The following is a 17840-nucleotide window of genomic DNA, read 5'->3' as shown; positions in this document are numbered from 1 at the left end:
AGACGATGCCCTGCTCCCACCATGATGATAATGGACTGAACCTCTGAACGTGTAAGCCGGCCCCAACTAAAAGTTGTCCTTAGAAGCGCTGCCTTGGTCATGGTGTCTACTCACACCAGTAAAACCCTAAGACACTGTTCTTTAATAACTACATGTCAGTAGCCCCTACTTCTCCAATTGTGACCATCAAAAAAACAAAACAAAACAAAACCCCCCAAAAACCAACAAACCAACCAACCAACCCTCCAGGGGCTGGAGAAATGGCCCAGCAGTTCAGAGCTGCTTTCTGCTTTTACAGAGGATTCCACTCTTTTCCCAGCACCTATATCATGCTTCACAACCATCTGTAACCCCAATCCTAGGGAATCTAGGCCTCTGGCCTTCTGGCCTCTCTGGGCTCTAGGCAATGCATGTGGAATATACAAAAGGAAAACACTCATACATATAAAATAAATAAATGTTTAAAAATGTAACAATGAAAACCATCTCCAAACAGAAGCATCTCTAAGGATGATTGACGGAGGAGACCCAGGTTGACAGAATATATTCTATGATCAGATACACCAAGCAGAAGATACAGTTACCAAAAGTACGGTCAGGATGACTCTATTGCCTTCAAAATAAAAATAAAAAAGGGGTGTGTGTGCATATATATATATATATATATATATATATATATATACATACACACACATACATATATGACAAGAGTATAAAGGTATAGGTTATAAAGTTTATTGTTCTTTGGAGAGTAGATACTTCAGTAATTTTGTTCATTATTTTCTGCTACACTTTCTATGTAAGCATGTACTAACTTCAAAAATATAAGGAAAAACATCACAACAAGTGGTACTCATAGAGTATCATTCACTCTTCTATCTAAAGCAGCGGTTCTCAACCTTCCTAATGCTGTGACCCTTTAATTCAGTTCCTCAAGTTGTAGTGTCCCCAACCATAAAATTATTTCCATTGCTACTTCATAACTGTAATTTGCTACTGTTATGAACCATAATGTAAATATCTATTATGCAGGATACTCTTAGGTGATCACTTGTAAAAGGGTAACTTGACTCCCAAAGTGGTCAAGACCCACATGTTAAGAACAACTGTTCTAAAGAAGAGTATTGACATCAAAGATGAGTGTTTTGAAGGGGAAGGAAATACTTGTACTATAAACACATTCCAAAGTGGTGCCCAGAAACTAACCTGCCATCAGGACTGCCTCACTCCTGATAATCTTTACGCTATGGAAGCAACAGCAGAACACCCAGAGGCACTGCATTGTGCTACTGATGGGGAGGGCGGGGCCATACTACAGTAGAAACAGTAAAATTCTACTTGGATTTCAGTTCTACACAGTAATCAGCTAATTTACTTCTGTTATTTGCCTACTGCTGTTCTCTTTTTTTTCCTGAACACCACTGAGGGGGAGGGGAGAGACAGAGACATAGAGAATGACTATGAGATGGGATAGAGGCAAAGAAGGCCATCTTTCAGAGGAAGCTGAAGCAGCCTTGGAGAAATAAGCACCTTGGGTTGGAAGTGCAGACAGGCAGAAAAGGGACAAGGTGGTCAAAGCAGCACGCCTGCCACACCAGCACAGTGCTGAGGATCACTCAGCCACTGAGTAGTTATAGCAGGAAAAAACCCAAAGCTCTAATAAGACCAACCGTTCTCTCCTTTGGAGGGCCTTTAACCCATTCTAAATACCCCAGAGATGGCTTCCCAGTTCCCAACGTGTTTCCATAGTCTTCCCCAAACCTCTCAGCTGTTAAACAAAGCAAGCAGAATAAGCACTGCTGTTTGACCCTAAATATAAAGACACTGACCTCTGGTGGTGAGCAATTTCTAAAGAAGAGTTCAAGCAATAAGCCTTTCTTTTTTAAATTAAAAAATTAAGATTTATTTTTATTTTCTGTAACCGAGTGTTTCTCCTGTGTGCACATATATCTACCATGTGCACGTCTGGTGCCTGTGAAGGTCAGCAGAGAAGACTGGACACCCTGGAACCAGAATTATGCATGCATCCTCTGCAACAGCTACAGGGGCTCTTCCTCACTGAGTCATGAGAGCTGAGGACATGGGAACGAGGGTTTGTTCTATACTGCGAAAGCTTGGAACTGGGCCACGTGTATTTCATTTTTTTCTTTTCTTTTTTTTTTTTAGTTTTTTTTCTTTTATTAGATATTTTCTTCATTTACATTTCAAATGCTATCTTGAAAGTCCCCTATACCCTCCCCCTACCCCCATCCCCAACCATCCACTCCTGCTTCCCAGGCCTGGCATTCCCCTGTACTGGGGCATATAATCTTTGTAAGACCAAGGGCCTCTCCTCCCAATTATGGCCAACTAGGCCATCCTCTGCTACATATGCAGCTAGAGACATGAGCTCTGGGGGTACTGGTTAGTTCATATTGTTGTTCTTCCTATAAGGTTGCAGACCCCTTTAGTTCCTTGGGTGCTTTCTCTAGCTCCTCCATTAGGGGCCCTGTGTTCCATCCAATAGATGACTGTGAGCATCCACTTATGTGTTTGCTAGGCACTGGCATAGCCTCACATGAGACAGCTATATCAGGGTACCGTCAGCAAAATCTTTCTGGCATATGTAATAGTGTCTGGGTTTGGTGGCTGTTTATGGGATGGATCCCCGGGTGGGGCAGTCTCTGGATGGTCCATCCTTCCATCTCAGCTCCAAACTTTGTCTCTGTAACTCCTTCCATGGGTGTTTTGTTCCCCATTCTAAGGAAGAACAAAGTGTCCACACTTTGGTCTTCCTTCTTCTTGAGTTTCATGTGTTTTGCAAATTGTATCTTTGGTATTCCAAGTTTCTGGGCTAATATCTACTTATCAGTGAGTGCATATCATGTGTGTTCTTTTGTGATTGGGTTACCTCACTCAGGATGATATCTTCCAGATCCATCCATTTGCCTAAGAATTTCATAAATTTATTGTATTTAATTGCTGAGTAGTACTCCATTGTGTAAATGTACCACATTTTCTGTATCCATTCCTCTGTTGAGGGGCATCTGGGGTCTTTCCAGCTTCTGGCTATTATAAATAAAGCTGCTATGAACATAGTGGAGCATATGTCCTTATTACAAGTTGGAACATCTTCTGGGTATATGCCCAGGAGAGGTATTGCAGGATCCTCCTGTAGTGCTATGTCCAATTTTCTGAGGAATCACCAGACTGATTTCCAGAGTGGTTGTACAAGCTTGCAATCTCACCAACAATGGAGGAGTGTTCCTCTTTCTCCACATTCTCGCCAGCATCTGCTGTCACCCGAGTTTTTGATCTTAGCCATTCTGACTGGTATGAGGTGGAATTTCAGGGTTGTTTTGATTTCCATTTCCCTGATGATTAAGGATGCTGAACATTTTTTCAGGTGTTTTTTAGCCATTCAGTATTCCTCAGTTGAGAATTCTTTGTTTAGCTCTGTACTCCATTTTTTAATGGGGCTATTTGATTTTCTGGAGTCCACCTTCTTGAGTTCTTTATATATATTGGATATTAGTCCCCTATCATATTTAGGATTGGTAAAAATCCTTTCCTAATCTGTTGTTGGCCTTTTTGTTTTATTGACAGTGTCTTTTGCCTTACAGAAGCTTTGCAATTTTATGAGGTCCCATTTGTTGATTCTCGATCTTACAGCATAAGCCATTGCTGTTCTAGTCAGGAATTTTTCCCCTGTGCCCACAAGTTTCACTGTCTCTGGTTTTATGTGGAGTTCCTTGATCCACTTAGATTTGACCTTAGTACAAGAAGATAGGAATGGATGAATTCGCATTCTTCTACATGATAACCACCAGTTGAGCCAGCACCATTTGTTGAAAATGCTGTCTTTTTTCCACTGGATGGTTTTAGCTCCCTTGTCAAAGATCAAGTGACCATAGGTGTGTGGGTTCATCTCTGGGTCTTCAATTCTATTCCATTGATCTACTTGTCTGTCGCTATACCAGTACCATGCAGTTTTTATCACAACTGCTCTGTAGTACAGCTTTAGGTAAGGCATGGTGATTCCACCAGAGGTTCTTTTATCCTTGAGAATAGTTTTTGCTATCCTAGGTGTTTTGTTATTCGAGATGAATTTGCAAATTGCCCTTTCTAATTCGGTTTCATGAACTCATTCTCAGCTGTCTAAGTAGAATAAATATGCCCAAGTGGAGGCATTAGCCAGGTTAGAACAGTACTGCTTCAAGGGTAAGCATGCGCACATCACAGCCTTGACTTAAGAGCCACTCATTGAAGGAGGCAAGATGTGGGAAGTAACAGAGGGCAGAGCAGAGCAGAGCAGAGCCTCTTTATTATTGACAGTCCAGGACCCATGTGCAAGCCCTCAGGGATGGTGGCATCTTAAGAGTGTTCAGGATTTTCAAGGCCCGGAAATTTTATTTTGATGAGACTACATAAACATAAGTAATCACCTCAGACATTCTATGCAACTTAGAAAGTCCTGGCAATCTTAGAAATAGATGACTACAGAAATGTTCTAGAAAGTATGGTAGCCCATTTAGCTCAATACTCGTGAATCTGTACTGCTGTCAGCTGACTGCTACACTATTGTTCTCTTTAATGACAAAAGCTCTTGCTGTGCTACTCTTTCTCCCTGAGTTCCTCTTGCCAAGATTTGTTTTCTGTTGGTCATACCAGTGTAAGAAGAAAATCAGCAGTAGGGCTATTAATACACATTACCTCAATCAATGAAAAATGAAGCCAGTCTGCTGAACAATGGGAGACATGCCTCTCCTGGACAGCACATGGGTAGAGGACCTGAGAAGCGCCACGGCATTCAAGTGTGCTTCAGCTATCCTCATTACACTATGTACAAACACTTACATTTGAGTTAACAATGCAATACCTTTTTTCTCTTAATGCCAACTTCTCTAGCTGACATCTCCAAATTATATCGTCCTCTGTTTTATTGAAGAACATCAACTTCACCTTCCTTAAAAGGAAAAAAAAAGGAAAGTTCATATTATATAAGTCACTATTACATTTAAAATATGCACTGGTGGGAATGTTCGAAATGAACCTGCTGAATGTTTTTAGGTAACGCAAATAATGAAACCCTGAAATGAGATCAAAGCACTACGTTCTGAGTGGGTGAGGAGGTAGAAGGGCAGACAGTTGGGCACCATGAAAAGGCACTCAACCTCAGTGAACTGCCCATGTATGACGGATGCCCAGTACTGAAAACCTCCCCAATAACAGTAACCAGAAACAAGGGAACATACCTGAGACTGGACATGTGAGACAAAGCATAATTCAGTACAGTGACCATTGGTGTGAATCCTGTTCCGGCTGCCAATAGAAAGAGATCTTCTACTTCCTGGAGTTTGGATACTTTAAAATCGCCTTCAGGTCCGCTTACAGAAATAAAATCTCCTAAAGAAAGAAAGAAAATAAAGAAAATCAGAAAATAAACGAAACAAGAAACCTAGATGGGAAACAGGGACAGAGCGCTGGGAGGGACAGGGTGGACCTGTGACTGCCCCGTCCATCTCTGTAGTAGGAGAGGGGCTGCAGAGGCAGTCATCAAATACCCAACTATGTCAGACTAGTAAGTAGTTAACACAAGGTAGGTAGAGATAGATATTTGCTACTTACACATTGGTTAGTAACCACAGGGCCAAGCTTAGCAGGAGAGAAACTGGAAACAAATGTATTTTAGAGTCTTACACTGGCAAGTGTCATTAACTTCTCTAGGGATATTTGAAAAGATGACCAGCGGAACAAGATGAGCCACTGTGCATTTAACTCCTAGGAAAGCAGTTGTAAAACGCATGCCTAGTTTCTGTGGGGACTGGCTGACAGACAGGACACACCTCTCTCATAAAAACACTGCCACCAGGGCACGTTCAGAAATCTCCAATTCAACTTGGAAAATAAAAAACCAAACCTGTTCATTATTTTTAACTTATTTCAAACACTGTATTTTAATACATTTGGGTGTTTGTAATTTCCCATGTTTTCCACCACAGGATAGTAACTAATGGTACTTTAGGGGACAATTACACTATAGGTAGATGTCTAAATCAACTTTCAGAAGTAACATAAAGAGAGGCTGTCCTGTTGCCCTAGTGTGAGCTGATGCTGATGCAGATAGAGGAAGAATATTTCTGCCATTAGAGAGAGAGAAAAATCAAAATGAGAAAACACAGAGAAAGGACTAGAAATAAGTAGGAAAGTTTTTGAATCTTCAGAGACATTATAATGTGTTACTCAAGTCTTTCAAGGTCCATTTCCTGATAGCCTAGTAAGTGCCAACTGCCATGCTAGGTCCTGGAAATAAGGCAAACAAGGCAGCTTCTACCTGTAAGTACCAGTCTTACAAACAAGCTGTGTGCTTTCAACCCTTATCACAGAGCATGAGTAACTGTTATTAGGTGATTCAGAGGAGAAGGGGGCTTCATAATCGAAGTGCAATTTCATTGAGTCTTTATAGGAAGGAATACAGCAAAGGAAAGGCTGATAGGCATTCTAGATGAAGCTCTGATAGGAACCTAAGAGTGAGGATAACAAACTAGAGTTTCAAGGAACACAAAAGCTAGAAAGCCCACCAGGTCCTTGTAAGCCTTGTGGGGGAAGTGGTCAGCACAGCTAAAGCAGATCTGTCAGAGCCTTCAAAACTGGAGAGCAACACAAGTAAGTCTATCTTCAGAGGAGCTTGGAGAAGTTACTGGAAAATGCAGATGAAGAGAAAGACACCAGGTAGAGCCATGTGTGAGAGATGGGTTAGAGGGCAAAACAGAAAGGATGAAGGCTTGCTTTCAGGGGATGGGAGGAAAGACGACATCAAATGTGGCTGACTGGATTCAGGGAATGAGCAAGTGTCCAGAGAAGGGCACAGATGAACAGAGATGCTGCAAATAATAAAGATGGAGGACATGGAGCACAAGACAAAGAGAGGATGACTTCCACTGTTGACATACTTAATAGACTCCCACATGGGGATAACAGAGGGTCTCTATCCAACCTATCACACAAACAAGGCTACAAATGCAACATTACTAACCAATCTGAAGACGATCAAGCTCTGGTGTGAAGAGTCCAGCAGGATAGATTTTGATCAAAAAGCAGATGTATTTATTTGGGGAAAGGACTGGTTCTTTAAAATCTGAGAGTAAGGAATCAGACACGGGTGTATATGGCTTTACTATTTCTGCACCTGGAAAAAAAGATCAAAACAAAGAAAGTGTAACATTTAAAAGCTCTTAAAGAAGATAAAAATACAAATCTTAGGATGCCATCAGTGTGTGCACATAACATTAGTACATACACCTCTAATGAGATGGTCCACATCCATGTTTTATTTACCTTGTGTATATCTCAAGGCTATAATTTTAACAAACCAATGGTTAGCCATTATATAAAGTCTCTTTTATTATTTATTAAGTATGGTCTATAACAATGAATCTAGATAAACGTATGAGATTTGTAATGGGCTACAATAAAGTGACATCAAAATTTTTCCATGGAAATGTAATAATAAAGACAGAAAATCCCAATTATAAGCCATATATTTAGCAACAGTAAGTGGTTACCAATGCGATCACTAGAGAAGGAAAGGAGCTATCTCACCTTTAATTTTACATATTTTGAATTGTTTTAATGTTCTAAAATTATTATTTTGGCAGCTGAATGAATGGGACAATAATCCTACTATGTATTATGTATGGGAAGTATTATTTTTTAAGTACATGACACAGATTTTACCAGATTCCAGAGGAAAAAAGTCACCAAATATTTGAAAGACCAAAATTTTACACATGGCTCTAATTAGCGCATATGGAACCTAAAACTCATTGGATAAAAACTATGCTAAGGAAGACTGCAGTTCATGCACATGGATCTGGTAGCAGTGAAGACCAAGAGAAATAACTAACAATGCCATGACACGACACCACCTCTACCAAATCTCAGAAGGGAGTCTATAAGATGGAGCACTAAAACACAGGCTGAGGTCAAGATTCTGCAGCTTCAAGAGGCTAAGAACACGGTGGCTGTCTGTAAGAACGGGGGCAATTTAAACAAGTAGATGACATTTAGAATGAAATAATGGGGAAATGCCCTCACACAGCAAGGAACATAGCTTGGAGCTTCGTGTAATAGTAGCATAGGTAGGAAACTAAGTACTGTTACCCACTTGTTCTGAATTGTACTGGTTCAGTCTGACAAACGGTGGCAGCCCCTAGGAGATGCCGATAGCACACGTCTATGTCTAGTGTCCTCTCTGGGGTACTCCCTCCTCTCCACCTGAGGCAAGCTGCTCCACGTGCTCTGCAGCACAGGCACAGTCCGACATTCGCTCGCCTCCACAAACCCAGAAGCTTCCTGACATAAAAGCCAGGTGCCCAGAAAGGCCAGCAGCCTCCCAGCCCCACCCAGGCCTCCTTTCCCTTACCTGTGACACTGAGCTTGAGGTAAACATGTTGTCCAACTGGCACCTGAAGGTGAGTACTTGGAGGCAGCATCAGACAGAAAAGTCTCGTGTCATGAGTGACATCTTCCTTAGATATTAACTGGCACCGTCTGTAGTACAAGCCTGGAAGGCAGAGCAAGTGACTAAGTGAAAGCCCACACTCCGCCTCTGCTCTTTCACAACTTCAACTTCACTAAAATGCCTAAATTTTACAAGGCTACTTTCTATTTCATTTTCTAAGATATGTTACAAACATATAAACACATCTATAATTTGAAAAAAGAATTAATAGTATTATAATTTAATAAAATGAGTATTATTTCTTCATACCTGTTTAACAAAACATGTCTCAAGACACTAACATCCAATTTCTTCTTAAACTTACTTTGTAAGTAACTTTATTTTAGGCTTTATATTTAATTAATTTAATGTGAAAAATATTTGATAAACATTCTAAGGTTTTTTCTTTCCCAGTGAAAACAGTTTTGAAAGCTGAGTACTTGAAATTTAACAATATTATCACTGTTAAACAGGCTTAGCAACATAAGAAAAATGTGCATTATGTCTATGCTTGTATATATGAATTGTACATATACATAAATAATAAACATCTTAACTGTCTAAATTGTTAAAAAAATAAGTTTTTATAAAGTGACAGCTGAAGGCAATAGGTTCATAGCATATACTGACTTTAGTATAAGAAATCAAGTATTTTTATAAATACTGAAAATAATAACTATGCTTTTAAAATACTTTATACTGCACAAAACAATTAACATTAAAGACTTGTTATAGGAATTCTAAAAGCACTGTCATTTATATATTATCTTTTGACTATAGTTTACCCCTAAAGACTGATCATAATTTATATCCTCTCTCAGAAAATAGAATTTACAGAAATAGAACTGATCAGTAACACATTCCTCTCCCTCTCCCTCTTTCTCTCTTATCTAATAGCATTTAACTTGGTATGAAAGATTTACTCCAGATCATAGGAAGCAAAAGCCACTCAAACCAACAATAAATGGTTAATAGAAAACTACAATTCATATACAACTTTCAGAAATAATTTTGGCCACAATTAAATCAAGTTCTCATTTTCCTGTGGCTCCCAAAGACCCTGTCATCCAATCGTTTCACCTGTTGCCCTGGTAACTCAGGAGGTACGCATGTATATGGTCACCTCACTGAAGCACCAGGGAATATGCTTGTGTCTGGTTACAGGTAGGGCTATCACTCTAAAGTCATCCTGGAAGGCCTAACTAGTTCTGGACTAACGACAGGTTCAAATGACAAAGCTCACCAATAGGTGAAAGTTCAAACTGTCTCTTTAACCCTTTCTCTAGACCAGTGGCTCTCAACGTATGGGTATCAACCCCTTTGGGGTTGGAAAGACCCTTACTTCATAAGGGCCACCTTGGATGATTAGAAAACACAGTTATTTAGACTATTCATTATGGCAGTGAAATTACTTATGAAGTAGCAAAGAAAATAATTTTATGGTTTGGGCCACAACATAAGGAGCTGTATTGAAGGGTCACAGCATTATAAGAAGGTCCACTACTCTAAACCTTTCTTGGACCCCAAATAGAGAATACAACTAAAGGCTCAGATGCTGTATGTCTAAATAGTCAAAAATTATACATCAGACAAAAACTGTCACATGCAGTAGTTCTGTGTTGCATCTTTATAAAGTTCAGTGGGCTCCAGGTCAGCATTCTTTAACTCCTCAGAGCATGACAGAGTGAGACAGCAGAGGCCTACAGCCCAAGTCTGCCTTTTTTTGTTTCTTCATCTTCACTTGTCACCAAGTAGGTTTACACAGAGATGTATGCACGAACCTGCATGTTCAAGCTCATGCAAGTTCTTCCATCAATGGCCCTGGTACTCTTTGGATACGACTAGATTTGGGATGACTGGCAGGTAATTCTGAGGTTTCAGATCCTGGGAGAATGGTGTTGAAGAACAAAAGGCAAAGTTCAGGTACCCACATCTTAGCCTTGTCCATTCCTGCCATGTGGGAATGGTATGACTAAATGGAAGACAGCCTTATGGGCTCCCCAAGTGAGGAACCCCGGGGCAGGCGCCTTCCTCTCTTGCCCAGGCCTAAGGGACACAGTGTTTGGTGGAAACTATTCGTCTTCGGCTTGCCAATTTCTGCACTGGCTACAGGGATATACCTTTCCTCAACTGTTCAGAACCCACTAGGGAATGTGGGTTACTGTGACTTCCATGTGAGCAGCATGGATACAGTGTGCTTGCCATTCAACCCGACTTAGATAATTTCCCCATTTAACCTATAAACAGTAGGCACAGTTTCACATGAACTTCCTCGATATAGGTCCTACAACTGAAAAAAGAAATTAAGACTTTAACTTGCAGTAGTCCTGTGGGGCCTGCCAGACAGGATGAAGAGAGTGGAGATGTGGAGATATGTCTGTGGGGCAACAGTGTTTCTCACCCGTCAAGCTCCTGGCTTCATAAGAATCGATGCTGACTTAAGAAAATGTGCAGCTGAAGCTAATATAAGATGGTAAAACAAAAGCTTCTTTCTGTTCTAAGGACCTAACTTCTTCCAGAAGGCATAGAATATTGGCATACACAAGGCAACACTGAAGTACTACAAATAAGGTAACTAAGGATGTTTTCTGTCTAACATTGAAAATAAGTTATATTTTTCATTCTTTAAAATAGGATTTCACAAAGCTAAAACAGAAAACACCAGCAAGTCTTCAATAGAGGACAAACAGAAGCAACTTTATACTAAGGGTCTGCACTACCCCTTAACAAACTTTTAATCCACTAGGTCAATTTTATTTTCACTGGTAGGAACAGAGCCCAATGTAAGTTTAAAAGTTTGTCTAAAGTCACAAGGCAGTTGGCAAAGATGGGAGACATGAGATGGAACATGAAGTTATTAGCTATTCCAACTTGATAGACCTTCGCAAGATGCTTGCAACAGAACAGAAGGTTCTTAGTGTCTTCCCAAGTATAACAAGGTACAGATTTACAGGTTGTCCTCCAATCTGTGACTTCATCCTACTCTGACCACACTGTCCCAAAGCATTCTTTGTCCAATTACCTAAATACTTCCTCATTTCCTAACTTATAACTTTGATCATTCATTCCTAACAAGAACTTCTTGAGCAAATGTAGGACTTCCAATTGTTACACATATAAAAATCTAGTTTATAGAAAATAACTCAAAATATACTAACACAAACTATTTAAAAATATATAGCTAGAAATACCTAAACATGCCCATGCCCCAAATACCCATATCCCACAGCATGCAGCATAAGACACTCCTCTCAGAACTCGTCCTGTTCTATAGCAGTGGTCAGGCCAGCTTCACCTTCTAGTCTGTGTCTAAGGAAGTGACCAATGAGAAGTGAGCCTGACTGCAGGGCACAACATCCTGAACATATGAGAACAAACTATTCACGTGTCATAAAAGCTTATTAGAATTTGGAGACAAATAAAATAACTCATTCATGAGGTTGTTAGCATGTTATTGCATACTGAAGAAGCAAAGGCTAAAGTCTTTATATACACTTTTAAAAAAATTAAATTACTGAATATATTCTGCTGTTAATTATTCAGCTTTTCCACTAATTTTGGAAAGTCTTCATGTAACTTCTTATAGTAGTATAGTGTCAGTATATCACATCGAATCTCTCACAGATAATAGGATCTAACCACAATGCATCTTTAAGCACAAAGAACGGCAAGTGTTATGGACACATACCCTTAACACATCGGGGTAAAACATGATGAAAAAGAATGCTCAAGAGTGAAAATTTTCATATATGATTTAGAAATTAGTATTATTAAATTCATTCCTCTTTAATAGTATTGTTTAAAAAAAAAAATATATATATATATATACCTGTCCGGTTTTCTAAATGGCAGTGACAAACCAAGTCTTAAAAAATACTCCTAAAGCCAACTAAATGTTTTACTACTGCAAATGGGTGGATGAGAACTGATTCCTTCAGTTATGGCTTTATATTTAAATACTGGCCATAAATCAAGGAGGGAGGGGGCTTTCTTGAAGCCTCGATTTAACAGAACCTCAGAAGTAGAACTCTGTAACAAGACTGTCACGAATCTCAGTCCTTCTATGTCCTCCCATGCCAATACCACTAAAGTGTTCAAGTCCTTTCAGTCCTAACTGTTTAAACTCTTGCTTCACGCTGTAACATCGTAGGGATTTCTAACTTACATATTGCCTCATCAATTTGTATTGTGCTGATTTCATATTCAGGCAATTCTCATAGAAAGGGAAACAGGCTAGTAAGATACAAAGGCATATCCAAGTTACCTTGCAAAGAATAGCTTTCACCAACTAAGCTCAACAGATAACTCAGACAGTAAAATGGGGAGAAACATGCCACAGAATTTATTCATTTCTAGTAACTATGAATATTTCCAAGGTGGTAGAAAACCATAGCCAGGCAGTGGTGGCACACGCCTGTAATCCCAGCACTCTGGAGGCAGAGGCAGGCGGATTTCTGAGTTTGAGGCCAGCCTGGTCTACAGAGTGAGTTCCAGGACAGCTAGGACTGCACAGAGAAACCCTGTCAAAAAAAAAAAAAAAGAAAGAAAGAAAGAAAGAAAGAAAGAAAGAAAGAAAGAAAGAAAGAGGAAAGAAAAGAAAAGAAAAGAAAAGAAAAGAAAAGAAAAGAAAAGAAAAGAAAAGAAAGGAAAAAAAAAAAGCATGGATGCTTAGGCAAGGGCTGGGGGAGGAGGTCCAAGGTCCAGGCCTGAGAGAAGTGACTGCTCACCATGTTCTAGCAAGCATCTTCACAGGTGCACACTCCATGGTACATGTGTGCCAGCCATTAAGAAGCCCTGGTGAAACTATATGAACTATATGAAAATGTGAGCAGTCTCATATAGTTCAACCTGAATTTAAGGCATGTGTTTTTGTGCACACATGCATAGGTTAATCTAAAGGCTCATACTGCTGTTGACATGTCAAAAATATGACATGATTAAAAAATATTTTTGCTTAATACCAATTTTATGGGTTGTTTATTGACAGATCTTTATTATAGGAAAAAACAAATAATAAAACTTGAGATTACATAAATAAAATTGTTCATGTGTCCATGTATACGCTCACATACATATACATACATACATTCATAATCTTCATTCTGAGGAATAAAATGCAGTCAGAAGTACCACAGAATTTAAACTAATAACAACTGCACTGAATTAAAGATAAACAACAGGATACTTTTCCTTCTGATGCCTGTGTTTGACTACATCTCCATCTGATGCCCATGAAGATCTGGCATGAGAACACACTGTACTATAGATTTCTAACTTACATGATTGTTTTCAGATTAAAATTCTTACCTAAGAAACATACTAATCTTAAAATGTCAATAAATTTAATTAACACATAACAAAAACCTAAGAACCATATGGTGGTTGCCTTGTCAGTGCAAGGTGGACTGACAGCAAGTCAGTAATACATTGTAAGACAATTCAGCTCCACTACAGTTTAGATCAGGATTTAAGGAAAAGAAAGGCAGAAGCAGAAATTGCCTTTGCTCATTTGTCAAAGAAAATGGACACCTAAACATGGGGCTATTTCCAAAGCAGTGAATCTACTGTGCCCTTTACCCGGCTCCAGTGTCATGCAAGAACATAGCTGAAGCTTTCCTGCTTAGTTTCCCTATCCTTCCTTCCCGCCACCTTCACTCTCTCTCTTCCTTTCTTCCTTTTTTAAAATTCAAGCTTTCTTTTTTTAATGGTGGATCAGGACTAAAAGAAACTTGTAGCAGGGATAAAAGAGCTCATATAATGCCTCAGAAAATTACAGGGAAAACCAGTTCAATGACAATCACTGATCTCCAGAGGCCAGCCCTCATTTTCAGTATCACTGATTTTGACTAGGCTTGTATCTGTCTGGCTAGGCCTTTTCAATCACTAGGTAGCCACTGGGCAACAGGCTTCATCCTCTTAGTAGCACTTTTCACTCTCAGTGACTGATTCTAGAGAAAGAAAAGAAATATAATACAAAACAATGAAAAACAAAATCAGGGGAAAGAGAAGGACGAGGTTAAGTCACATTTAGAGAACTGCGGCTTTCTTTGCATACAAAACTTTCAAAAGACTGCGAGAGAGAATACTGTTCCCTAGAGGCTCACAAATCCTGGCATCAGACTTCTCCCTAGAGAAAACATTCAACTGTACAGGGAATACACTGGCAACAAGCCCAACCCTTCATGCACAGCTGTTAATCAGCTGAAACATGAGCAGACACTTGAGAATCAAAAATATCAAAGACAGCATCTGGTATGAAACATCAAAACAAAGGACAAACAAGACTGTGAGACAGGCAGGTCACAGAGGGGAAAAGAGAAACCACTGGAATCCCATCCCTTACTCTTTAAAAAGATGGACTAGTGGGGTCGCTCAATGGTTAAAGGTGCTTGCAGCCAAACCTGACAACCTGCATTTGATTCCCATGACTTAAAGACAGAAGAGAATCAGCTCCTGCAACTGTCCCCTGACTTTCACGTGCAGGCCACACACACACACACACACACACACACACACACACACACACACACACCACCCCCCAATGAACGAACAAACAAACAAAAACCTTTAAAAGAAAACACGAAGAACAAGAGTACTGCATACCTGTATCTTTCTTTGGAATGAAAGAATCATGTTTCTCCAGGTGATCACCAAGACATTGCCAAGAAACACTTTCTTTCTTTTGTAGGACAATCTCTATTTTTCCAACATTTTCAATAACCCGTACTGAAATGAGGAGAAATTTTATTTGTTTCACTAACATTAAATGTGAGATATTATTTTAAAACCAACCTTTTTCATACAGTCACACTGTATGCTATTACATAATGATGATGATAATAGAAAAATAAGACTTTGTTTACTTAATAAAATTGGTTTTTATTTTATCTGATGTTAAATCAGTTTATTTTAGATTCAGATTGGCTAATTCCAAACCAACTTATCAAGGTCAGATATTGTATGTGTAGCATTCAAAGGGGCACAGATAGATCTAGCCAACAGCTTGGAACCTAAGTCACATTCAATGGACCCACAAAACCAAATTAAATGTATTTCCTTTTAATTTTTTAATTAAAGCTCAGAAGTCAACAACACTGAACCTAAAATTATAAGAACAGACTCAGAAGACTCAGCACCGAGGAAGGCCATGGGAGTCCATGGGAATCTCTGATCACTGAAAGCCTTCTAGATGCTCTTCTTCCTTTCTCGGGGACTAGAACAGCTCCACATGTGGGGCCAATAATAAATGTGGACTTCTAGGCCCTGACTTAAGTCTGATGAGGTGGACATGCTTTTAAAGTTGTAACACACAAACTGTCAGTTTGCTCAGCAGCTCACTGTCTGTTCTTCCACACTGTGAACCTGGCATCCACATGACTGCATGAGTCTATGAAAAGTGTTCCTTTCTGTGTGCCTATCCTGCATGTGAGGAGCAGGGCAGAGAGGAATCACAGAAAGGAGACAGGACTACTTCTAAGGAAGAAAAAGAGGGGAAAAAAATTAAAGAAGACCAAGGAAGGGGCTGGAGAGATGGCTTAGTGGATAAGAGCGCTGACTGCTCTTCCAAAGGTCCTGAATTCAAATCCCAGCAACCACATGGTGGCTCACAACCATCAATAATGAGATCTGACACCCTCTTCTGGTACGCCTGAAGACAGCTACAGTGTACTTAGATATAATAATAAATAAATCTTTAGGCTGGAGCAAGTGGGCTGACTAGAGCAAGTGGGGCCTACCGGACCAAGAAGAGGTCTGAATTCAAATTCCAAGCAACCACATGATAGCTCACAACCATCAGTATAGCTACAGTGTACTCACATACATAAAATAAATAAATAAATAAATAAATCTATCTTTAAAAAAAAGAAGACAACAATCAAAGAAAAAGAAAATAGGAAAAAACAGAAACACGAGTGTACTTTAAAATGAGTGTATTTTTTTTAATTAGGTATTTTCCTCGTTTACATTTTCTAAACCTTTTTTTTTTTGGTTTTTTTTTTCGAGTCATGATTTCTCTGTGTAGTCCTGGCTGTCCTGGAACTCACCTTGTAGACCAGGCTGGCCTTGAACTCAGAAATCCGCCTGCCTCTGCCTCCCAAGCGCTGGGATTAAAGGCATGCGCCACCACGCCCTCGTTTACATTTTCAATGCTATCCCAAAGGTCCCCCAAAATGAGTGTATTTTATGACATGAAAATAAATATGTAAGAAAATAAGATAAAGGCCTTGATTTCTTTCTTCCTATGAGTGTGTGTGTGTGTGTGTTTGTCTATAAATCTATATCTATATATGCATAATTTGTTTATCATTTTTGGTACTTACCAGAAAAATTTTCTTGAACTTCATGGCTTAGCCCTGAGATTATATACAAAAAAAAAGTTTATCATTACCACTAAAATTCAATTCACAAAAATCAGTCCTACACCTGTAAGATCATTTTTAATGCACTATTTCAAAATGCTTAGGACTAGAAAAATGAGAGACTAAATGAAAATGAATGTTCCTAACTACTTCCATTTTCCCATATCTCTTTCTGCTAACTAAGGAGTAAATATTTCAGCATCACAAGCTGGTAACCCACTTTCTCCACACTGACAATCCTACAGTGAGCAGAGCAGGTGAAAGAGAAGGCGACCCTGGGATTCAGGCTCCATTGTGCAGTCTGTGCCCTGTTCACATGGGTCAGACAGTCAACTTAGCTGCCCTGCCTCTTTCTTATAGTTGAACATCCATTCAGTGCCCCCAAAACAATGGGGGGGGGGAAACAATCTATAAGCAACAAACACTTTCAGGTATTATAGATATAATGGTTAACATGAGACAGACTTTGCACTTAGTAACATCTATTCTAGAAAAGGAGAATGCAAGGTGTGGCTTTACCACTCTCTCTAAATCTCAATGTATCAATATGATTATCTGGCATCTGAATTCTCCAGTGTTTCAGTCTTTCCAATAGAGCACTGGCATCCAGGAAGAGCTTACTTTTTATTAATTTTGTTATGTACATAAATGTACTATGATTGCTTGTAGCCCTACCTTCTCTCCCTCTCCTCTCTTCCTTGGCCACCTGTCCTCTGCCTACTTAGCTCTTTCTCACATTCACGTCTGTATTGTTTGTGTCTCTTTGGGTTGGATCATAGTCATCTGTGTGATCTTTGCACTGAACTATCCACTAGAGCCTGGTGGGTTCACCAGTGTGCATGCAACTCAAGATAGTGGCTCCCTCTTGTCCAGATTCCATCAGAAACCTATACTTCAGTAACAAGGGATAGGGTCCCACAGGCCTCTCCCTTACCTCCATCCCCCACCCATGAATGCCTGTTGAGAAGGCCTATGCTGTGTATATCTAAACCAAGTAA

At 39.6% G+C, this 17840-nt stretch overlaps 1 protein-coding gene across 5 annotated transcripts in view; it reads right to left on the bottom strand.

Annotated features, from left to right (window-relative positions):
* Cyb5r4 (cytochrome b5 reductase 4) overlaps positions 1-17840 on the bottom strand; it is a 55767-nt gene that overhangs the window by 13465 nt on the left and 24462 nt on the right. The window contains exons 9-14 of one of the 5 annotated variants that reach the window (NM_024195.2): positions 16804-16836; positions 15086-15208; positions 8405-8545; positions 7016-7168; positions 5235-5385; positions 4859-4945 (exon numbers count right to left, since the gene is read on the bottom strand). In NM_024195.2, the coding sequence (NP_077157.2) occupies positions 4859-4945; positions 5235-5385; positions 7016-7168; positions 8405-8545; positions 15086-15208; positions 16804-16836 (688 nt within the window). The remainder of the gene's footprint in view (positions 1-4858; positions 4946-5234; positions 5386-7015; positions 7169-8404; positions 8546-15085; positions 15209-16803; positions 16837-17840) is intronic. The other 4 variants (XM_017313397.1, NM_001359962.1, XM_006511200.2 and 1 more) reach the window with 4 other exon arrangements.

The sequence above is a fragment of the Mus musculus genome, chromosome 9 (assembly GCF_000001635.26).
Source record: "Mus musculus strain C57BL/6J chromosome 9, GRCm38.p6 C57BL/6J".
Taxonomy (NCBI): domain Eukaryota; kingdom Metazoa; phylum Chordata; class Mammalia; order Rodentia; family Muridae; genus Mus; species Mus musculus.
The sequence above is the reverse complement of the archived record's forward strand: the minus strand, read 5'-3'. Positions and strand labels throughout refer to the sequence as shown.